Here is a 23,336-nt window from a genome sequence, read left to right on the forward strand (position 1 = left end):
TATCCTTGAGTCATGACCGGATACTTGTATTAACACTCCGTACGACATGGCGAGCGTCAAAATATGACGGACCAACATCAGGTTGTTTTGACATTCCTACAGCAGCGGTTCATGTCTCCAGGCAGTATTTCACAAGCCTGTAGACAGAGTGGGAGTGGTTACTGTATGAAGCACGCTGTTTTCTTTTCTTTTCTACTGAGCATGGCCCACTCTTCTGATAATTCCCTGTAGCTCGAAGCCAGTGGACGGGCTCGGTTGAGCAGTCTCGTTTTGGACTTATTCCAGTAAACGTTTGCCGGTTCATTAAACGGCAGGAAAAATGACCAGGATGTTGTTGATGTGGCTGACTGCACTGCACTGCTGCACTGCACTACTGCAGCCCTGACTTCCCCTGTCACGACCACAATGCATAAATACTTCAGAATATGCTTATGAAGTGCATCCACCTACATGTACCTGTTGCCTCATTCTTTCTTTGTCATGCTTTGTCTTTTAAAAAAAGAGATCTCTGTTAGATTTTGTATCTTTTTCTATTTCCCTCACTTTCTCCCTCACTCAGTTCCTGATTTAAACCCCGATAAAGATCCATTGCACATTGCAAGCATGCTCGATATTATTGTTCAGCTTTGATCCGTTTGCCACAGTGTCAGTGGGTGTACCGTGCATTCGAGGATGTGGACGAGCTACAAAGAGAGAGCGGCGTGGGCGAGAAGGAGGAGAACCCTTTCAGTCCCTATCCAGTGGAGAACGGCTCGGACCACGAGGAGGGGAATGGCACAAATGGAATAGGTGACGTTACACCGTATCAAATAGTTCTTTGGAGCTTTTGGACTTACATTTTGCCTTGATGTTTTATGCTTAAATGTGTATTTTAAAATTGTTTGAAACAGAATCACTTTGGCTTATACTGTAACAGATGTAACGCAAATAACTGCAGAGAGAAAGTTCCAATTGCAGCAAAACGTACGTGAACAACATCAGTGTTACTTGGGAGTGTCCTGATTTATTAACTGTAGCTGCTTTGTGTGTGACTCCCGATTGATTGCACACTTGATGTTAGAGAGGGAAAAAAAACCCATCTGTCACTGCCAAAAACATTACGTAGAACAATTTTTTCCACCTCGATAGCTATTTTCAGATCACCTCTGGATCGGGTTGTAGTTACTGACAGTACTGGCTTTGGCAGTAGGCAATTTGCTCTGGATATAGAAAGTTCTCCGTTTGAAAATTACATATTGCTCACGCTACGGTCATGAGACGTCATCGAGTAACACTCGTACTGTATTTACAATAAGTGGCCAATTTTCCCTCCAGTGCCAGCAGGGTAGGTTCACTTGACACGTGTGTAGTACACTGTGTACCTTTGCATGTGTCACTACTTAAAAAAGAAAAAAAGAAATCATTATATTTCTGTCCAAAGCGGATGAGTTTTTTGCAACTCGAATGTGCTGATAACATAACATAAAGGGCATGACTGTACCGCTTCATAATGCTCGACTTAGGGTTATTTAAAAGACATGTATTGCTTTAAATAAAAAATTCTGATCCACAGACTACCGGCTAGGCAGGCTGTCCCTGTCCGATGATCTGCCTCTGGTCAGTCTGACGGTAGACAACGTCCACCTGGAGCACGGCGTGGTCTATGAGTACGTCAGCACTGCCGGCATCAAGAGCCACGTGCTGGAGAAGATTGTGGAGCCCAAAGGTTGCTTCAGCCTCACCGCGAAGGTAAGTTGCGTGAAGATAGCGTTTGCTGTTTTTGGAATGGTTGGCAAGTAACGAACAAGTTGAAAATCTGATACAGATGAGAGACTGAATTCAGGGGTCAACTCTCAAGTCATACTTGTTGAATAATGCTACTTTAAATTGGCATAATTGTTGTTTTCATGGCCAAGCCGTTCTCAGCCCCCAATCCCCACCTGGCTGTAATCCAGTTTGTATTATTATGACAGACTCTGAAAGCAGCAAATTGATATCTTGGCATCGATTCCGGTTGCAGTTGTTAGTTATGTTTCCTGGGAATGCTTTCTTTTACACTGGATTGCGACTGACTTAACTTTTATTGTCGGAGTGATCCATCCGTACCAATGTTTTTCTTGTTTCTACAGATCCTGGAAGCATTTTCTGCCGATGACGGCCTCTTTGTGCGTAACTGCAGCCAGCTCATCTCCCAGAGCGACCGAGTGGTTACCATGCCTCAGTACGAGTTCAGACAAATCTGTGACACCAAGCTGGAGAGTATCCGACGGCGCATCAGCTGCTATCAGCAGGTACCGGGACACGACTCTGCTTTGTCTTGGAACATATGTACACAAAAACAGCACATGTTTCCAGTAAGATCAGATGTTACTCACATTCTGACTGAAATATGTCAATAAGTCAAAATCACCATTCAAAAAGATGTTTTTGGGTGAGGGATGTTTTTATCCCTCATCTTGTCAATATATGTTCTACTGGCTCTTATTTTCCAGACACTCACCTGCTTTTTAAAGCTTTTAGTGTAGCTAACAGAGGCTCTTCAGTGGGATGGGAAAGTGGGTCGAACACTCTCTTTCTTGTGTTACTGATGTCTAGACACATGCTTTTTCTATACATTCATAATTGGATCAATTACGTCATTGCCGATTCAGCACACCCATAAATATGATCAAAGATCGCATAACGGTGCAACGCAGCTACTATCTACACACGTTTAAAGCTTGAATAATATATCTGATATTAAGAACGGTGAAACTCAAACTCTTGTCATCCGATAATACATGACATTATCTTTGTCATATTTTCATGCTACAGTGATGTTTTATTTGGTGGCCAGCGAAAAGTATCTTGTCAAAAACACACCACACCTATTAAAGCTGTCAGTCATACAGCTCGTGCTTGTGCTTACACCTCGTCTGCGCCCTATGAGCTGTCATTCCCTCCCCTTTTTCTCTGCCAGTTTGCTCTGGAGCTGAGGAACAAGGTGTGGCCGTCCTTCAGGCAGGCCGGCGTTCGCCCTCACCCACTTGGCTGCATGGACTTTGTTCCCACCAACTGCCACGTCAACTTGATGCAGGTTTCCTACCCAAAGAGCATCACCTCTGCTGGCAGGACTTTCAGCATTCGCTTCGGGCGCAAAAACTCCCTGTTTGGCTTGGACCCTGATCAAGGTAGAGGCAATGCAAGCACAAAAGCACACACACACACACACACACACACACACACACACACACACACACACACACACACACACACACACACACACACACACACGCACACACACACACACTCTCTAATCTGAGCTTCACTGAGATCCAACCCCTCCACGATAGTAAAGCTCTACCCACTTAACACTGGCTCAGTGATCATTCTGACTAATTACCCTCATTGACCATTTAAATGCAGCAGCACGGGGAGGGGAACACCGACCCCCCCGCCGCCTCCCCCACAGCAGCCGTAAAGATCTCAAAAACGCATTCTCATGGTGAATTAGATGAGTGGTTTGCCATTAAGACTCCATTAGCTCCAGGCCGTACTCGTGTTATCGACACGGGAAGAGAATGGATGATGTCAGCAAGAGACGGTGCCTCAAGGCAGCGTAGGAATGTGTGCCATTCACTCACTGCTGCCGCTGCTGCAGAGGTCAAAGGGCAGAGAAGAAAGAGAGGACAAGACATTGAGTTGAAAAGGACTGTAAAATTGCCATGGAATCATTTCAAGAAGGGAGAAAAAAAGATCTTGCATCCATCGATATAAAAAGAAGTGTCCCGTCTTGTGTTCATATGGGCCGACTTTATTATGATGCAGCTAGATATTAACCGAGAGTCTTAGGGCTTAACTGCTGAACTCCTGGTACTCTCTGCAAAGATGGAAATGCAACACAGCTGTCTAGACGGCACACATTTAGCATCACTTACATCGTTCCAGGATGCCTCGTCCTCATCTTTCCTCTCCGCGCCAGCTGCCAGTGAGACATCTGCCTCGTAGTTGTACTGGTGCGATCCTCGGCCCTGGTGTTTTTCATTATGCGTTCTGCAGACAGCCACGGGGACAGCGTTGTTTTCTCCAGCGAGAGTAGCTCGCCTTTAGTGTTGATATCAGAAACGGCATAAAAATGCTGAGGTTTATTACTCGAGGTGAAAAAAACGAATTCCTAGGTTATTACCTTTTGGTTTTAAAAGAATGCGTGGAATGTACATAAAAGGTGTTCACTGTGTACTTATAGCATGCACTCCTGGGTTCACTGGATGAATCCCTCAGCAGTTTTTGGGACATCGCAGGTTATTGCAGCTTAGTTTGGCATTCAAGCAAAGCAAAAAAGTTTGGGCATCCCGCTCTCGTTGTGCATATCGCTTGCATAAGTGCCCTTTAAAGTTGTTTTTCATTATGTTCAAATGGAGAACAGAGAAGAGTGTTACTGTACATCAGAGGCTTTTGAACACCTGGGGGAAGATGTAACGGTCGGAGGGTGAAGGCTTTTTCATTCAGCCACTGCTAACATTGTTTCTCCTCTCCTCTGCTCTCTGTCCTGTAGCTCAACTGAACCCCATGTCCCACACCCAGCACTGTGTGACCAGCATGGGTGCTCCCAGCTGGAGCTGTTCCGGCCTGGACGAGGATGAGGCGGATGGCAACGGGGATGTGGCCCTGGAGGGCGGCGAGGGGTTGACGGACAGTCGACGGAGCGGCCACGGAGAAGGCGGCCTGAGCTTCCTCCTCAAGCAGGAGGACACCGAGACCCAGGACTCTTACATTCACTTGTATAGCCGCCTGGATGTCGCAGTGAGGGAGATGAGGCAGTACGTCGCCCAGATCGACGTGTAAGTGTTAAACTTCATAAAAGCACATTGATCCTGTGCAATGGAAAAAAGCGTTAAACCTGTTTTTAATAAAAAAAAGTGGATATTATTGTTCCTTTGATCCTATTCCATATCACTCTGTCATCTCTACTCCGATTGACAAGTAAATAAAAAAGCACAGCGTTTACTCATCATATCCATACCCAGACCTTATTTTCAGCTACAACAGCTGGTGATGTTATCAAATATTGGCATTCGACTGGTGTTTATGTGAGTGGAGGATTTTCGTAGCCTTCACGGTGACATTTAGTAATCTCTGCATGAAAAGCTCGGAGCCGTTATCCCCTCACCGGCCTCCCGAGACTGATTGTCAGCCTCTCATTGTCTGTCTGCCCTTTTCCTTGTTTAAAGCTCAGGATTTACAAAAGGAACATTCTTCAGGCCAATAATATTTACGGGGCCAGGCCCTGCACAGGAACAGGGAGTGAGGCCCCGGATAACGTCAAGAAAAAGAGACGCATATTATGTGTCTGTGCCAAGGAAGGGGCGTGAATAGATGTGTGATAGTGACACTCAGGCATAGTGTATTATTACTGCATGTAAATATAAGAATATTTATGTGTAATTTTCCAAACAGATGCAATAAAACTCCTTCTCTCTTCTAGCCTCTTGTCGTCTATCACAGAGCCCACGCAGCTCCAAGGGGAAGGCGGCGAGCCTCCGGTCTACGAGCCCAGTCAGCCGTCTCTGGCCCCCTGCGAGGACGGCTGTGACCAGGACAAAGTGGAGCAAGGCAGCATCAAAAGAGTCTGCTTCAAGGTGAACGAGGAGGACCAGGAGGACTCGGGGCACGACACCATGAGCTACAGGGACTCCTACAGGTACCTGCTGAAAGACTAACACTGACGAATAACATCCATACTACTACATTTTCATTTTGAAAAGGTGTTATTAAACTGAAAACGATCTCCGTCCACGCAAGCGTTTTAGCTCCGTATCAGTATTAATCCCCATCCTTACTTACACACCCGAAAACGCATATCACAAGACCATTCATGTACACTGAGCATGTGCGTATCGTAGTAAACAGGAAGCAGATTGACTACTCTGCAGTTGGTTGCTTGCTTTCAGAAAATACTACGAACGTGAAACCACATTGGTGAAAAGTAAGAGCGGGGATTTCTTGCCTTGGACCAATGATGAGGTGGAACTGTTACTTAAAGTATTTACAACGTTTTGCGTTCCCCGCTGGTACTCCAGTCGTGCCTGATAAGAATCCCACCGTCCACCGCAGCAGTTTTCAAACTAAAAGGGGGCGAACTGTGTTTCCAGACGTCTCTGTCTTAGGCAAGTAATGTGCACGGCAGACATAACCGTTACCTGGTCATTAGTTCTCAGTCATAGAAACTAGGATCTTCGTAGCTTCAGTAAGAATGACTCTTGTATTGTTTGAACCCATTTAAATATAATAATTTAATTCCTTTCTAAACAAGCTGCTTGATATAAATCACTATTAATTGTTTATGCTGGCAAAAGACAACTCTTTACCAGATAGAGCAGCATCTTTATAAAACACAACAAGAAAGGAGACCCGGGACACCTTTGACTCTGTGAAACATGAACGACATTCAAACTTCTTAACTCCATAAAACTATAATGCTGCTCATTTCCCCCCTTCGGAGGCTACAACTCATTCCAGATGTTGGTATCTTAACCGAGGTGGAGGCTAAAAATGACTTCAAAATGTTTTGGTCAGATCTGGTTATGTCATTTGCTTGTTGCGAGTTCATTCAGATGTTTCTGTGTGCGTGTGTCTCTGTGAGAGGGTGTGTGTGTGTGTGTGTGTGAGTACGGTTCACTGGGCAGTGCTCCACTGGGCCCCACCCTCCACCACCCACTAAGATGTAGTTATTGGTTGTTGGTGCGGTGGGCTGGTGTATAATACAGCCAAATGTTTGGGGCGCGGCCTCCACACCCACTCTGTCATTACGGCCCGGCCACGGCATGTGAAACGCAACTACCTCATCGCAATAAAATGTAAAGGAAAATGTAGGCCGTGTGTGTGTGTGTGTGTGTGTGTGTGTGTGTGTGTGTGTGTGTGTGTGTGTGTGTGTGTGTGTGTGTGTGTGTGTGTGTGTGTGTGTGTGTGTGTGTGTGTGTGTGTGTGTGTGTGTGTGTGTGTGTGTGTGTGTGCGCGCGCACTTACTCACGCACTCACGCAGGAACCCGGTGGCAAAAAAAAAAAAAAAACACTGTTCAAGGTAGCAGGACAAGGCTGCTTAGTTAATGTAGATGAATCATCCCACTTGTGAAATTTCGGATGTGATGGTGGAAAGTGCTACTGTCTTTTCGAGGTGTGTGTGTGTGTGTGTGGGGGGGGAACTTTCCGTTTGGAGTCCCGTTGAGAGGATCAGACATGAAAGCCCAGAGGTGGTGACAGACCACAGCAGAGCTCAACAGTCTGAGGTCACGGCCCCTAGGACAGCCTGTGAGGAACATAATGTGAGAACAAAGACGATGAGAAAGTGGCTTCGCTTACACCCCGAGTGTCAGAGATAGAAAGAAAAGGAAAGGAGTCTGTGAAGAAATCCCAGTCAAGTAGTATCCGTTCGTAACTCTGGTATGCTGTGTCTGCCATAAATGGCAAGCTCTCTCGTGTGTGTGTGTGTGTCCCTTTTGTCTGGTATCTAGACATCTAGAGTGTGTCCAGATCCAGCTGAGACAGATTTCAGTTCACTTGCAGCATCAGACAGTATCTCACGTGACAGATCTTCCCTCCCTGCTTAACATGCCAAATAGTGCATAGAGAGGAGTGAACGCGAAATCAATCCACTCTGCGCTTTTTCCTGCCTTCCTCAGGGAGACAGAGTTCATCGTGGGACAATATATAACACTCAGTCACACTCAAACTACCAGCAGCGTGGAGTATTAAAAACGATTTTCCCACTGTGAATACTCCGCATAGCACTATGACGGTATGCAAACGAGACGTGGTCACAATTTAAGAAGCACCAGCAGCAGAGGAAGCTGGTAATGAGTTGTTCACTGGGATCGCAGTGTGTTCTGGATGTGTCTGTGGAGGCATTCTCACCTGTGTTTCAAGCTGTGAACACATCACGCTGTGAAAAATCTCAATGTGAGTGTGAACAGGACCTGTGTGTGTGTGTGTGTTTGTGTGTGTGCATGTTTGTTTTCGGCTTAGGCCATATCCCCTACTACAAACGGGACAATTTTCACAGTGGTGCACACACATTTGGCAGGAGGTGTGTGACGCTAAATTTGGAAATCACCTCTTGTTTGTATGTATGTGTGTGTGTGTTTGTGTATGTGCGAGGGTCATAGTGGGTACGTCTCTGAATTCAGCTGGAAAACATGACTCCCCATGCAGAAGCAGACAGCCAGAAGGGGAACAATACAGGGCCGGAGGGGATTGTGTGTTTATAAGGCAGCAAATGAAGAGGAAAGCAACGGGAGGACTGGAGCATGAGAAGATGAGGTGGACTGAGGGAAAGAGGACAAAGAGCAGAACATGCCTAGCTCTAGGTTTACCAGTGCACTCACATATATAACTATGAGTTTATGAGGCCCTGTTCGCATGAGTGTATGGGAGTAAAAGCCAGGAGAGAATTCAAGCCAGACTACTAAAATATCGTTATCGGAGCAGCTCTCATGTAGGCCACACATTAGGAACCACAAAATAAACCTGGCAGGTGATACCCACCCCCCTGACTCCCCCAATCTGTCACCCAGCCAAGCAGGATAATGTTAAACAAAAGCCAGCGTTGTCGTTTTTGTAGCTCGTAGTCGCTCGCAGGCCATTTGTCACGGTAATTCGACCTCTGAGGGGATCGCGGGCACTGCTCTCCGGGAGCAATGTATAATTTGAGTCGCGTAAATCTTCCATACGCTCCCCGGTAATCATGTCGATGCACGTAGACGCGTGACTATAAATACCAGACTCGAGTCGATTGCTTTTTTTAAAAACTGTCCTAGACTGGGAGAGGTTCTCCTCACAGAGCAGCATGTCTGCTCAGCACTGCATCAGCACACTGATAACTGAGCCACGAACCGCTGGCAGGACCGAAGAGTATACAGTATGTATATCAAAGTGTCCGGGTGGATCGTCGAGGCGAGCTCCACTGTTCATGTCCGATGTATGTGTTTATCATCGGTCGAATGTTTTTCGGAGTCTACTGCATCTCCAGTGGACTGAATGCTTCTTTGTGTAAACCAGGGGCGGTTGTTGCTGTGAGAAACATTTAATTACCTCTGGTCTCGCGTACTGTAAATCAGAAAAAGGCATTTACAATCACAAGGGTTATTTGACAGCGTAATTACAAGACGGCGCTTTCCAAGTCCCCTCCGTGGTTAAAAAGCGGAGTGAACCCTTCGCCGTGTAACGCATTTTGAACTGTTTGTGTTGTTGTGTGCGTGTGTGTGTATCATTGCAGTGAGTGCAACAGCAACAGGGATTCAGTCCTGTCCTACACCAGTGTGCGAAGCAACAGCTCCTACCTGGGGAGCGACGAGATGGGATCAGGTAATGGATGGCGGGGAAAGAAAAGTTTTGTTTTTCTGTCCATCTTTAGACATAGTTTTCAAGCAGAGCTCTTAAGAGTTGATGTTTATCTCTCATTATAATATCTTGCATATTACTTTGTCAGTTAAACCTTTTCTTTTTTTGTCTCTGTACATTATATTCCAAGAAAAAATAATGATCATTTCAGATCTAATGCTTGGGAAAAAAAACATCACTGTCCAAACAGATAGTGCCGTAAGGAAGTGGATTCAACATAAACAATTTAAACTAGGCTGAGGCAGATATATGTTGCCTGTGCGTCAGAGACGATAAATAATGGAGGTTTTCATACATATGAATTACTAGTTGCAGACTTGTTATTGCTCTTTACTGTGTGATGCTGCTGACCATTTATCATGCTGAAGATATTCCTTTCAGGACACTGTGGTCAGATGTTTTGGATACGACATTTTATGGAACCCACAGCCACATTTTTCTCCAGTGAGCTGAATGCGTGTTTATCATCACATCATTTTCATTATATCTTAAAAAGCTTGAGATGATTTATTAATCTCCATCCTCTCTAATTCCATGCATCGGAATTCACATCAACAGATGGATAGAGCTTGTTTAATTTGTGCAGATGGCCAAATAAAAATGAATGCTGCTGTCCAAAAGTGTGATCCCCTCCTCAACTTTTTGTTTGGTGTGGGTTTTTTTGTTTTTGTTTTTTGGCTGCCAGGGGACGAGCTGCCGTGTGACATGCGGATTCCCTCGGACAAACAGGACAAGCTGCACGGCTGCCTCGAGCACCTTTTCAACCAGGTGAGATCCGGCCTTCAGCTTGGAGTAAAGCTGAATTTTTCCATTAGCAGGAGCGACTGTAGCTCTTGAGCATCACTCATTCATTTGCTAAACCGCAAAGATCTTTAAATGTGGATCAACAAAGTTTACAGAAGTTTAAAACCAAAATATTTGAAACTGAAAGACAGGGAAATAAGAACACACACACACACACACACACACACACACACACACAGACACATATGTCAGCATTACCCCCCCCCCCCCCCCCCTTTCTGCCAGACCATTTGGAACAGATGATTGTGATAGTAATCAGTCAACATCTGGGCTGAGTTACCTTGTCTGTCCTCTGGTCAGGATCCTGCTTTTCTCTCTCATCTTTCACTTGACTTCCTTTCGTTCTTTTCTTTCCCCCACCTTTCCCTCTTTCTCCTCTCACACACGCACATGCATACACACACACAGGCCTTTTCACCGATATGTGGATTCAGTTAAAGACATTCATACCTCTTTTTTTTCCTCCTGTTGCCGACATTTGATGTTGTTTGACTCCACGTGGGGTTCACTCTCTTTGGCTGCTATAGTTTTTTCCACATGGAAACAGCAGCTCAGGGGGCTTGCAAACACACACACACACACACACCCACACAAGCCTTGATGTTGTTAATGCTGAAAGGCCAACACCAGAAGTTATTGCAGAGTTGCGTGTTTCTGTTCGCGTGTGCATGTGTGTTTGAATGACACCGAAAGAAACAAGGTAGCTCTCAGAAGAAAGGAAGGTGATGTGTAGAGTATGAAGACAGAAGTACAGAGAAAGCGTAATTGATTACCTGACAATCTGTGTGTGTGTGTGTGTGTGTGTGTGTGTGTGTGTGTGTGTGTGTGTGTGTGTGTGTGTGTGTGTGTGTGTGTGTGTGTTTGTGTTTGTGTGTGTGTGCGCTTTTATTTCTACACAAAGGTTGACTCCATCAACAACCTTCTCAAAGGACCTGTCATGACCAAGGCCTGTGAGGAGACCAAGCACTTTTACTCTGACCACAGCCAACCAGGTATATATTGGATTTATTTCTGTGCATGCGTGCGTGCGTGCGTGTGTGCGTGTGTGCGTGTGTGCGTGTGTGCGTGCTGCTTGAAAGGTGAAAGGGTGGGTCAACATGTTTCTGTTAACAACAGGCACACAAACTCACAGATTTCCTGGGGTTTTTTATGTCAACAGAGTTTCGCCAGACAGAGGACTGGACGGTTCGCTGTCGTTACGTTATCCACAAGAACATCCAGGAGGACCCTTGGAACCTACCCAGCTCTATCAAAACCCTGGTGGAGAGCCTGCAGAGATTTGTGGACGGTTAGTTGAACAGACACACACACACATGGACACACTCCTGCCATGTGGCCGTTTACAGTTACAATCAGTCATTCCACCTTTTTTTCCCCTCTGCCTCTACAGATGGAAAGAACCAGCTTCTCCTGGCTCTGCTCAAGTGCACAGGTAGAGTGACATGTCGGCGTTAGACTAGAAAAAATAGTTCATATTCATATTAAGCGCATGGCGGCGGCCGATAAACAGCCTTAAAGACAATCACTTAGCAGAACTTGGTGTCAGGCAGCAGGAAAGGTCTCATAACTGGAGTATTTTAAGTGTTTCCAACAGTTCAGAGCTCTTTTGAAAATGAGATCATCCATCACGTGAAGTAACAGCCAGTTATACTTCGGGACATCTGTGGGTCCTAAAAAACATCTTCACAGACGATTCATTTTTAAAATTATTTTTCTAAAATGTCAAGAATAGAGTTTCTGTGGAATGTGTCATTGTTTAACAAGGTTTTATTTTTTATTATCTTATGTCTTATCATGTAACAGGAGCTTTTAAAAAGAAAGCCTGTACACTTTTACATTAATAGGGAATATAATAGCCCCATGTCAAGAATGTTTTCTCTTCGTCACATCTGCTTCATCGCTAAACATCAAGCAGATGTTTAAATTAACTTAGTTTCCAGTGTAATTAAATAATTCTAAAATAGTCACAGTTGTCAGAATTGCTCTCGTTTTCCAGAGCGGGATTGTTTGCAGGTCGAGGCCAGTTGTTCGGTGTGTTTGTACAGAAGAGGTTTGGCGTCGAGGCACGTGATGCTCCACTCACTTTGAACTGTGCACAGTGGCATATGGTGTCAGTTAATGGGGACATGTGCTCTCAGGGGATCTCGGGCTAATGGAATAAAGAATATGTATTGGAGCAAGTCTGAGACATGTGTAATGAGGAAGGTTAGAGAGCCTACAGCCTCTTGCCCACTGACCTCCTCACCTTGTCCATCCTCTCCTCTGCACCCTCCATTCCCATTCCGCTGCTTTCAATTCTCCTCTTCTCCCCCATATCCCCCCCCCCTCCTCTGTACCCGCTCCGTGCGCACTATCCAACCCCCAACACCAGATACGTCTCTGCAGCTGCGACGGGATGTGATCTTCTGCCAGGCGGTGACGGGCGCCCTGTGCACGCTGGCCGAACAGCTGCTGGCGGCGCTCCGGTCGCGCTTCAACAACGCCGGCGAGTACCAGGAAGACGGCAAGGAGGCCAGCCGCAAGTGGCTGGAGCAGATATCCGTGATCGGCGTCCTGCTGCACTTCCAGTCGGCGCTGGTGCCGCACCTGGTGAGGGCAAATTTCATGCTATCCTTTGAAGCGTAGGGGAAAACCAACAGGGTACCCTAATTGATGATGTAAATAGATACGTCCTTGTATTTTTAAAATTTTAAATCTTACCTGATGCGATTTGAAACCAACCAAAATGGTGTACACTTTCATGGTGTGGTCCTGAATCAAAAGCTCTGCATTTCTAACCATGCAGCTGGCGTCACTACAACCGAAACTTCCCTGGTGCAACTTCTGAACTTTTTATTCTCTTCTCTCCTCTTGACAGAAGGAGGAACGGACCATGCTGGAGGATACCAAGGCGGCCCTGTTGGACTTGGACAAAGTCACTGTGTTCTTCAGGCAACTGGAGGACGAGTGTCTAGTCGCAAGTAAGAGACTGACTCGGCCCATTCAAACCAGACTGCCGCTAATGAGCAGCTGTATGGTTTCGAACCGACTCCGGATAATGTTCCATTATGCCGATGTATGGTGACGATTGAGGGGCGAAATTGTCATTTCGCCATTGCAGATTTCATTTTCTTTTCAGTGAAGAGTGACTGAAAGGGGGGGCTAAGACAACAGTATAATGGCTCCATAAATCGTCTCACACAAGGGCAGAGCCCGCAGTGTCGTTGTCCTTGTAGCGCAGATAACACGGTCCCCGCTGACGGGCTGCACGGGGCTTCATTAAAACTCAAGTGCAGTTTTGAGACACATGAAATGCTAACACACGTGGCAGGAGCACACGATATAGACAAACGTTACGACTAAACACGTACACACGTAATATTCTGGCATCATTATGTAGCATGTGCCGTAGTAATATTCTGTTTGGAGCATGAATATGACAAATTGATTCTGTGGTCTGCATTGCTGTGTGTCCTCCGCAAAACGCTCAAGGTCGGGAACACCAGTGGTGTACTGCAGTAGTTTGGGGCTGTTCAAGGTGGCCATTGTGGGAATCTCGACACGACTGTGTGTGTATGTAAAGTTTTAAGACCTGGGCATATTTTTTGCCTTTAATAACCTTGATATCTGTGTACACCAAGGGTGCTACCAGGCTGCCTCAGAGCCAGCAGATACGAATGAGGACTGCACCCTGAATCAGTTCTCTTTTTACAGCGGCCTCAATATGGCCAGCAGAGATTGCCGATCAAAGGGAAAAGCACGACATGCACTTCCCATTATAGGAAGCAAAGCTATGGATGAGGCAGGGATTTACTATTCTAGGTGTTTTTACGCTCGGCAGCAGAAAGTATTTGGCGTTCGCATCCGTTCATTGTGCACGAACACGCAAGCCGCTGCTGTACATTTATACTGTTCTAATTTTCATTACTCATGACAGAAAGTGTAGTGGTACACACAGTGTGCAGACCCTGTGTCCTAGACTTTGATGGGGAAAAAATTGTTCTCAACCAAACTGCTTTTCCTGAAGTTGCATATTCAGCTCAGATTGCAGCAGCGTCCGTTCGACTGTATTGATTTGCTAATGGAATCTTCCGCAAGCTGGAGAAGCCAGGAGAAAGACAGAGTTGTGTAAGCAACACACACACACACACACACACACACACACACAGTCTGAGTTCGGCCTGACGCATCACAGCCAATTCCACGGGATTATGGCCTGATGGGTTCTCGAGGAAAGAGCGCTGACCCTAGAGGTCGCTCGGTAAAGGTCAACGTCTCCATTTTCTGAGAACTGCGAGACACGAGAAGTTCGGAGGCATCTGCACAAGTCAGCGTCAGATTTCTAAATGATTACGCGTCATGTTTTGTTTGTAGAATCAGAAAAGGTTACTGCTCTGCACAGTAATGACAAATTACCTTAAACTTGAATGCATGCATTGCGTGTGCCAGACAATGACATAAACATCTGCACACATCTGTCCTGCACAATCTGTTTAGATTTTATGTGGCCAGTGTATTAGTAAACCGCTACATTAAAAACAGCTTGCACACAATAGTGTGTGTATTGCAGATTTTCCTAACATGACTAATCGTAGGTAACTACGACGGTTCTATTTAAACAGAGCCGTGTCACTTTTTCCATTATTGTGTTTGCACTTATTGTGAAGGCAAAACTGGGAGGTTTTGAGTGTCATATACGACTGGAGTGATTGTGGTTTTATGAAAAATGAAAAATATCAAACATAATACTCATTATGTTAAACGATGGGTGATGCTCACCAATGCAGCAGCGCTGACTAACGGAATGTGGAAAACTGCACTATGACAGAGAATGATTTATTTGGTCGTTAATGTATTGGAGGTTGTAGATCTTCATACACAGTTAGAGCTGTCACAATTATTTGATGCATCTATTAATGGTCGACTACGATTTTGATAATTGAGTAATGAGTTGTGAATATTTTCCTGTTTCTTTCCTCCTCTGTGACAGTAAACGGAAAATCTCTGGTTTGTGGACAGAACAAAACATTATAATTTTTTGACATTTTGTGTCTTATCTATAGATTGAGAAAACAGTGGACAGATTAATTGATAATGAAAATAATTGTGAGTTGCAGGGACAATACAGAGATGTCCTCTCCTGTTCACTACAAAACTTCACAATTGTTTTATGGTACTTCTCGACTGTTATTGCAGAATTCCCTATATGTGAAGCGGATAGAGTTCACTCTGTCCACATCCATAACAAAATATCTCAAGGTAACAACCCGGGCAGTCAAAACTGTATTACCACAGACTTGTTAACTACTCCCCTGTCTTTGTGTGTGTTGCAGACACACCGGTGTGTTACCAGGTGGAGGGCAGCCGACAGGCCCTGCGGGTCACCCTGTACCTGGACAGCTGTCACTTCAGCGAGCTGCCCAGTCGTTTGCAGAACGGCGGCAGCCTCAAGCTCCACACGGTCCTCTTCACCAAGGGTAAGGCGTCACTCAGCTCGACTGGGAACGGGGAAACTGGAGAAAGTGTGAAAAAAACTGCAGGGGAAATGGATCCAGCGTGTAGGTCAGCTGATAGAAGAGCATGATGCAACAGTCACAAGCAGGGTCGGGTGTTGTCCTTTTGAAAGGCAACACCTCAGCTACAGCACCAACACAGCGTGTTTTTTCTCAATACATCACTGACGTTGGATAACACAAGAAGCCGTACATCTCAAAGTCACTGATGTTGTGTTGACACAACATCACCTCCCACGACTGGAATCATTGAAATACACTTTCACTCGTGCACATTCCCTGATGGCTTAATCTGCTTTAACTGAGTTAGAGTGAAGCTTTTTGTTTCCCATTTCAAACACTCCACCTTTACATTCTTCTTTGCTGCCAAGCTCTTTCTAACTCTCCCATCAGTCTCAGCTGACCGAGTGTAAGTGGATGCCGTAATGCGCATCGTGCCCCGTCTGATAAACAGCCATTAATTTTCCATATATATCCATTTCAGTTTGAAAACTAACCCACAGAGAGAGAGCTCATATTGTTCTCATATACTTCCGTGCAGACACAAGTGCTTCAACATGGCTTCAGAAGCTTTCAGTCTCGCAGATCCCTGAATCAACATCACCACCTACTGGAATAGAGTCTTGGCTACAGGTTAAGGAGAAGTGTGGGGCACATTGTGACAATGCAAATGCAGAAGTGTGAGTGTGTGTGCGGTCGTAGCCATGAACACTGCATTGTCTGCCATCCTCACTCCTACAAAATGTTATTTTAGATTCAAGGCTGGGATTTATGGTGGGTTGGATTGGATGGATTTGGTGATAAGAAATAACATGAATGATAAGTATGCTCGTGTTAGCGCAAGGAATAATAATGCGGTTTGGAGAAGTGAGGTTTAAGGTTTCGAGGGCGTGAAATTAATGTGATCATATAAAAGCGTGCCCTGTGTGTGTGTGTATGTTGACCCGAATGCCTCTGGCCTGTGTTACCCCAGCGCTGGAACGTCCCGAGGGAGTGTCCCAGCAGGACTACGGCGCCGCGGAGGAGTTCCAGCAGCGCACCAACGCTGTCTCACTGGAGAAGGTCAAGGCCTATTACCGCAGACTCAGGTACTTCGTGCTACACTGCAACAACAGCCCTCCAGCGGTTCACTCGCCGGCGCTGTGGTCATGTTTCACTGTAAAGGGGGAGTTCACCCGGTGGTGTTGCGTAAGCAGAGACTGTGCTTCTGTCGCTGTTTTACTTCACATTGAACTGTTTTCAAGGTCGGCAATTATTATAGATGAGAACTGACAAATTTGCTCAAAACCTCAGTCAAACAGGATTTTGTTGATTTGTTCATTTAGTTATGCAAAATGTGGTATGTGTGGTTTAGGAATATTGCCCATACAATACTTAAACAAGGTTGTGAGGATCTTTACGAACAGTTTGTATACTACATTTAGAATATGCTTGACTGATTTATTAAACTGTCTTTTATGTTTAAGAAGCTGAAATTTGAACTGTAGCAGATGCATATTAGTAGTGAAGTAGTCTAGATGTCTGAGTCAGAGGAGAACAATGTGTAGATTTATGAATCCGATGAAGAATTAAAAAAACTGAAATGTTGGATGTTCTTTGTCTCAACAGGGCTTTTTATTTGGAGAAGTCCAATCTCCCCACAGACTCAAACACCACAGCTATGAAGATTGACCAGGTAAATATACACTTATTCTGATAGTATATACCCCATTTACTGCTTATGCTGTGCTCACAGCATAAGCGGACCATTTTATCACGTAACTTGTATCGTGTTCTTGTAGCATAAGTCCATTTGCATATAATGTTGTGACTGAATATAAATGCAAGCACAGATACTGGGCCTTGAAGTTAGAGACCTGCAACCAAGCATTTCCAAAGTAAGATGAACTGGTGTCCTTTTCCCACCACTGGACCCCCCCCCCCCCAGTAGCCTGTCAAGAGTCCCCCCCATTAACTCCAACTAACCTCAACACTATCTCCGTTTGAACCTCAGCGACGATTAGATTAGAGAGAATGTTCCAAACTGACTGTAGCTGAAATAGACTCCAGTGATTAAAACCATATAGAGCATAGTTTCAATAGACACCGATCAGCCACAACATTAAAACACGTGACTGGTTTTAATGTTGTTGCATGATTCCTGGGTTTTTAATTGTCGTTGAAAAGAAAGACTTCAGAAACGTTATGTTTTTCGTTTTCATGTCTTTCCTCTTATCTCTGCTGGTGCACCATCTTAACAAGTCGGTTACTGAAGTTCTTCTATAGTGAGTCTAGTATTGGGTATTAAAATGTAGCGAATGGAGATAATTTCCCTTGTTTCTTATGCAATTCAATTTTTTCTCTCGCATTTTTCTGCAAGATTTCTCTCAAACTGAATTGGTATTTCTGTATTATTTTGGAGCATTTTTGCGTTTTTCTTTACTATGTCAATTGTCCTGGGGGGAAAAACTATACAGAATGAAAACACGTGATATTTTCCTCCACCACTTTAACACTCAATAGTAGTCTAGCAGATTTGGTAAGATGGTCACTTCTGTGATATTCTATTGTGGTTATCTTGTTAGCAATCCAATCTGAACCTCTCCGACCTTCACCTTCACCCCATAGCTGCTGCGACCCCTCAACACACTGGATGACCTCTGTCGACTGATGCAGTCGTACATCAACGTGCGGCCGATTGCCCAGTCCCACCCGTCAGGAGTCAGCGTGCTGTGTGTGTCCTCGGAGCTGTGTAACCGCCTGGGGGCCTGCCACATCACCATGTGTGGCACAGGCATGCAGAGGTCAGCCTGGCACCACACCGACGCTATTGTATACTGCCCGTGTAGTATCACTGCACTGTCAACCAGAATAAAGATTAACACAAGACATGCACCACTGGACCTCAAAATCAGCCATGTCTCACTGTCTGAATTAATCCTTCTATACAGCAGACGCACATATGGAAAGCTGTGTGTGTCTGTGTGTTACAGGGACTAATCACCCTTTTTGCTCCTCGCAGGTGTACTCTGAGTGTGACACTGGAGCAGGCAATGATCTTAGCCAGGAACCACGGCCTGATGCCGCGCTGCATCATGCAGACCATGGACATAATGCGTAAACAGGTAAACCACCTTTTTTTTGACATTGTCTAAAGTCAATGACATGTTAATATATGAGTTCATAGCATAGACTGTATAAAAGGGGCTGTATTATATTGAGATGTGTTTGTGTTTCCCCCCCCTCCCTGTTTACGCACACGAGGGGGGCAGAATATTAGAAAAGTCTCTGAATATAATGCAGTCTATTGCATCGCCAATAGGGAGCTTACAACATAATTCAATGAACACCTCCATGACTGAAAAAATGGGACATTACAGGCAACATGAAAATGTACTTTGGCACAACAGTTGCATTAGATTGCATTAGACTGTACGGGTGTGTCAGATCAAGTGGCCAATGAGCGTGCATCTATTTCAGGAGAAATTATTTTAGTAACACTTGGGCTGAACGGTCGAATTCAGTGTATTGACGTTCAGCATAGTGTGGTTTATATGCAGTACATCAGACAAAAGTGACTTTTTTGTATTCTTTAAGTTAACAGCTTGATTGAAAATATTTATTTGGACATCCAAATTTTGTGAAATGAGAACAAGGTATGCTCATATTGTCAAGATAAAGGTTTACTGAAAGACACAAATTATTATTTTTACTAATCCCTAGAGTTAAAGAGTACAAATGCCACATGCGTAACTATTGTTATCATAAATTTCTCACCTGAACCACAAAATTCTACAGGATGGATGTCTTAGGCGAAAGCATACAAAAAAATACTTGTGCATTACTGGAAAATATATAAGGGCTGCAACTAACGATTCTTTTAATAATCGATTAGTTGTTTGGTACATAAAATGATGAAAAATGTTGATCCTGTTTCCCAAAATCCCAAGATGATGTTTTGATTTTTTCCACACACCGAATATATTAAACAACATGAACCGATTAATCGATTATCAAATTAGTGGATGATTTAGTAATCGATTACTAATCGATTAACTGTTGCATCTCTAAAATATATCAGGTCTCCTTACTAACAACAAGTAGATCTACACGTTGAAAGTAGGTTAGACATTCAGGGCAATTCAACAAACTGCAGTGTGGTAACTGGAGCTTACAACTTGTGTTCTCTCTTCCACCAGGGGGCAAGAGTTGAGCTATCTGCTAAGAATCTTAAGGTGATGGACCAGATGCCTCCATCTGCTCCCAGGTAAAGTATAGGAACCAGTTCCCAACAGGCAACTCTGCCCACGCCATCAGTACATTCTTGGAGGAGGTGGATCCCCTCATTCGCAATTTTTCTTCGTCAACAGGCTCTTCAAGCTGTGTTTGCCACCCTCAGACGGAGATCTCTAAGAAAAGCCACGCTTCGGAGAACTCACTAGAGAGAGGGTGAATGTGGATAGAGGAAGATATGATGAGAGATGACAGGAACAAAAGAGGGCAAGTCTCACCGGATTTTTCTTCCAAGTGACACCGCTGACGGAAAGACCTTTGACCCCCTCCACTGCCCCAGTTCACACAGGGATCGTTCCAGCATGGATACCACTAGAGTCTTCAGTGCAACGTATAGACCAAACAACACTGCACAGAAGACTAATGTCAGTTACCGACAGGGACACTGACACATGACTAGTCTTGATGCTCATGACTAGTCATGTACTGCTGTACTGGAGAGGAAAAAAGAAAAGAAAACAGAAGTATTACTGCTTTGGCTGTCTGTCCACACCGGGCTGACATGATTGAATTGACACCCGGTGTGCAGTATTCACGACGTAAGTGAAAGGGAGATGTCACTTTGAGGCCTCACAAAGACAACATCCACAGCGATCACGCTCTTCACCGAGCTCTTACCATTAACTGGATTAACCAAACTACCTGTAGCTGACTGTCATCCCAAATGCAGATGTTATGCATTTTTGCCTCGGACTGCGAGTCCAGAGAGCAGAGCTGTCTCTTACTCTGTTCGGGCTGGCGTTCCCCAGGGCTCAATGTTTGGACCCCAAGTGAAGTAGAACACGTGGCTACCGTGGTACCGTCGTGTGTGATAGCCGACCGAATAGATGCAGAAAGTCAAAGAAATAGACAGAAAGATGGAAGTAGGGATTGAGGGGCAGGAAAAAAAAAAAAAGATGGATGATAGGCTGGGCTGCTCTTTTCCTCAGCCCGTTGCATGTGGTCACTGTGCAATTACTGTAGGTTTAGTGTGAGTACTGTATTACTGCACTATATGAAGGATAGTTATTTATTGTGTCTGGAAGGAGTGTTTTTATCCCTCACTTATACTATATCAGGTATTAAAAGAATCTAAAAGCATTCCAGCCTACTTACCGAATAATATTTAAAGGACCAATGGCATGCCTTTTTTTTTTTTTTTTTAGACGCAATTGCTCATGTATTTCATTTTATTTATGTTTATGGAGCTTGATTACGTCAGGAAATCTTCAGGGAGCGCGACGGGAGGGAAGACAAACAGAAGTTAGCTAATCAGAATCAGGACTAAGGAAGCTGAAAGAAATCATACACGGTCGTTTGTTTGTCAATAAGCAGCCAGGTAAACAGGTCGGGAGGTTGAATCATTGTTAAATTATTAATATATGACTTAAAATGTACTAGTTGAAGGATTGACTTCAGTCAGCTAAGACATTGTTTTGACTTTTAAATTGGCTTTGATGTCATATTTACTGTAGGTATTAAAAGAAGCACAATGACTGGTCCATACAAGTTGCAGTGTTAGTTTGAAAAAAAAAGAAAGAACTGTAAGCAGTTTGTGGACGATGTAAACAAAGGGATCTTTCCAGGACTTACTCACAGTAACATTGTTTTACTTCAGATTTTAATTTCTTGTACATATAAACTGTAACTATGTCAGAGGAAAAATATAGGATATGTCTTACGGCAGCAGAGTGACGCTTTAAATGAAAATGCATTATTTTTATGGAAATAATATAGTATATAAAACAATTTGTATTCGTGAAGGTTTTTTTTCTTTTCTTCTCTTTGCTGAGCATAACCTCACTGACTACTTGTAGTTTTTGACTGTTAAAAAAAAGGTTTTAACGGCATTTCAGGAATCTTCCTTGGCATGCTGCATTCATTCGGCGGATCACTTAGTCCTTTTTATTTATTTAAAAGCGGTCTGGGTCCTAATGAGCATGTTGGAACAGACCCCATCACCTCGCAGTACCGATGACCACATATAACACTCAGTGGCTCTTTGCATTACCATAATTTCCCATATCAAATGTGCCCTTAGTGTACATTGTGTAAACTCTCGGTCTTAAGTGTGTGTTACCAGTTTGAATTAGCTAATGACTGCAGCATGTTGGTGTAACCGGACAAATAAAAAAAATGTCACTGATTACACGTTTTTTATTTACATTATTCTAATGTTCCATTTATTGTATATACCTTATTTGCAATTTTATGTTGCGTGAAAATAACTGTACAAAGGATCTTTGTTGAATCTTTCTAAAAATGATCATTGTAAATTGCAATCTTAACAAGCTAGTAAATAAAATCTTCACATTATGACAACGTGTCTCAGTGTGGCAGCAGTGTTGGTCTGCGGTGATTCAACAGAGGAGGTGAGGTCCAACGTAAGCATGCAAACACAAAAGTGAAGGGGTTTCCCTCTTGTTAGGAGCTTTGGCCGTCCCGCGATTGACTCAATGTCTGAGTTGCCTTTGGTCTGTTATTACAGTTTTGACACCAGGAACTAGAAAGCAGTGAACCGTGAAAGTGATTTGCCAGTAAACGCTGTATCAGCAGGTTGTGACTGATTTCCACCAAACCTGTTGGAGGGATGTGGCCTCTGCCGGGGAAGAACCTATTCAATTTTGATACAGATGCTGCCTATAGGGGTGGATCCAAGGTTTTGTTTCGCACTTTCTTTAACTGTGTTTTATGGCAAATTAATTATTTAGGTGATCAGACCACTTCCTTTTTTCTTTTATGTTTTCTACTTCAACAACCAGACAGTCATGTGCGGGATCGTGCATATCTCCTGGGTGGGATGTATACTTGCTCTGTACTGAGTGCCTATTCTATTTTCACGTGTGAATGTGCAATGAAGTGTTTTGCAAAATAAGGTAGAGATGCTCTGTTTTCGTTGACAGATTACTGAGATTTTGTGAGTGTGTGTGTGTGTGTGTGTGTGTGTGTGTGTGTGTGTGTGTGTGTGTGTGTGCGCGTGTGTGTGTGTGTCTTTTACCACTGCTCACTGAGGTCAGAGAAAGGAAACCTGAAAAATTTGACACAGTTCTCAGTGTCCTTCGCCCTATCTGAAGAGAGCTGCACATTATGAATATTGCATGGGCGTGCATCATCAAATGAAAAGTCCAGCCTTCCGTCCAGCCTCTCCCTCGGGCTCCGGGGGTTAAGATGATGAAAGGTTTATCCCTTCTCTTTTTCCCCAAAACATAGAAATCAACTCCTCAACTCCCCCAATCACTAACAGGTTCCTCTTTTTGACAGAAAAGTCCCAATATCACAAACCAGCCCAGATGTTATAATGACGCTGGTCGCATGTTCCATGCGTAACCTCCCGGTATTCAGCGCTGGGGCCGTTAGTGAGATGGGTGTGCGTGTCCACCCGTGACAAGTGGCCGGAAGGGGCGAATGTAAACGCTCACACTGTGCGGGGAACCG

The 23,336-nt window shown here is 44.4% G+C and overlaps 2 protein-coding genes across 8 annotated transcripts in view; both read left to right on the forward strand.

The window, feature by feature from the left end:
• The window catches only part of prex1 (phosphatidylinositol-3,4,5-trisphosphate-dependent Rac exchange factor 1), a 78,049-nt gene extending 55,829 nt beyond the window's left edge, over nt 1-22,220 (forward strand). Inside the window, exons 21-41 of one of the 2 annotated variants that reach the window (XR_004795185.2) lie at nt 645-789; nt 1,553-1,728; nt 2,109-2,270; nt 2,939-3,149; nt 4,514-4,799; nt 5,444-5,659; nt 9,230-9,318; nt 10,040-10,122; nt 11,060-11,150; nt 11,318-11,446; nt 11,549-11,590; nt 12,530-12,747; nt 13,016-13,118; nt 15,471-15,614; nt 16,624-16,738; nt 17,259-17,325; nt 18,258-18,433; nt 18,652-18,754; nt 19,829-19,896; nt 20,000-20,594; nt 20,630-22,220. Coding sequence is in view for 1 of the 2 variants with exons in the window: in XM_035644172.2 (XP_035500065.1) it covers nt 645-789; nt 1,553-1,728; nt 2,109-2,270; nt 2,939-3,149; nt 4,514-4,799; nt 5,444-5,659; nt 9,230-9,318; nt 10,040-10,122; nt 11,060-11,150; nt 11,318-11,446; nt 11,549-11,590; nt 12,530-12,747; nt 13,016-13,118; nt 15,471-15,614; nt 16,624-16,738; nt 17,259-17,325; nt 18,258-18,433; nt 18,652-18,754; nt 19,829-19,896; nt 20,000-20,042 (2,667 nt within the window). In the remaining variant the exon portion in view is untranslated. Of the gene's footprint in view, nt 1-644; nt 790-1,552; nt 1,729-2,108; nt 2,271-2,938; nt 3,150-4,513; nt 4,800-5,443; nt 5,660-9,229; nt 9,319-10,039; nt 10,123-11,059; nt 11,151-11,317; nt 11,447-11,548; nt 11,591-12,529; nt 12,748-13,015; nt 13,119-15,470; nt 15,615-16,623; nt 16,739-17,258; nt 17,326-18,257; nt 18,434-18,651; nt 18,755-19,828; nt 19,897-19,999 lie in introns of both variants that reach the window. The other variant, XM_035644172.2, reaches the window with a different exon arrangement.
• An 842-nt stretch (nt 22,221-23,062) lies between these two features.
• The window catches only part of LOC118317450 (potassium voltage-gated channel subfamily KQT member 2-like), a 26,614-nt gene continuing 26,340 nt past the window's right edge, over nt 23,063-23,336 (forward strand). For 2 of the 6 annotated variants that reach the window (XM_035646145.2, XM_035646143.2), the window contains exon 1: nt 23,065-23,336. This exon is cut by the window's right edge and continues 439 nt beyond it. The gene's annotated coding sequence lies outside the window, so the exon portion shown is untranslated. The other 4 variants (XM_035646147.2, XM_035646148.2, XM_035646144.2 and 1 more) reach the window with 3 other exon arrangements.

This window comes from Scophthalmus maximus, chromosome 3 (genome assembly GCF_022379125.1).
Source record: "Scophthalmus maximus strain ysfricsl-2021 chromosome 3, ASM2237912v1, whole genome shotgun sequence".
In the NCBI taxonomy this organism is placed as follows: Eukaryota; Metazoa; Chordata; class Actinopteri; order Pleuronectiformes; family Scophthalmidae; genus Scophthalmus; species Scophthalmus maximus.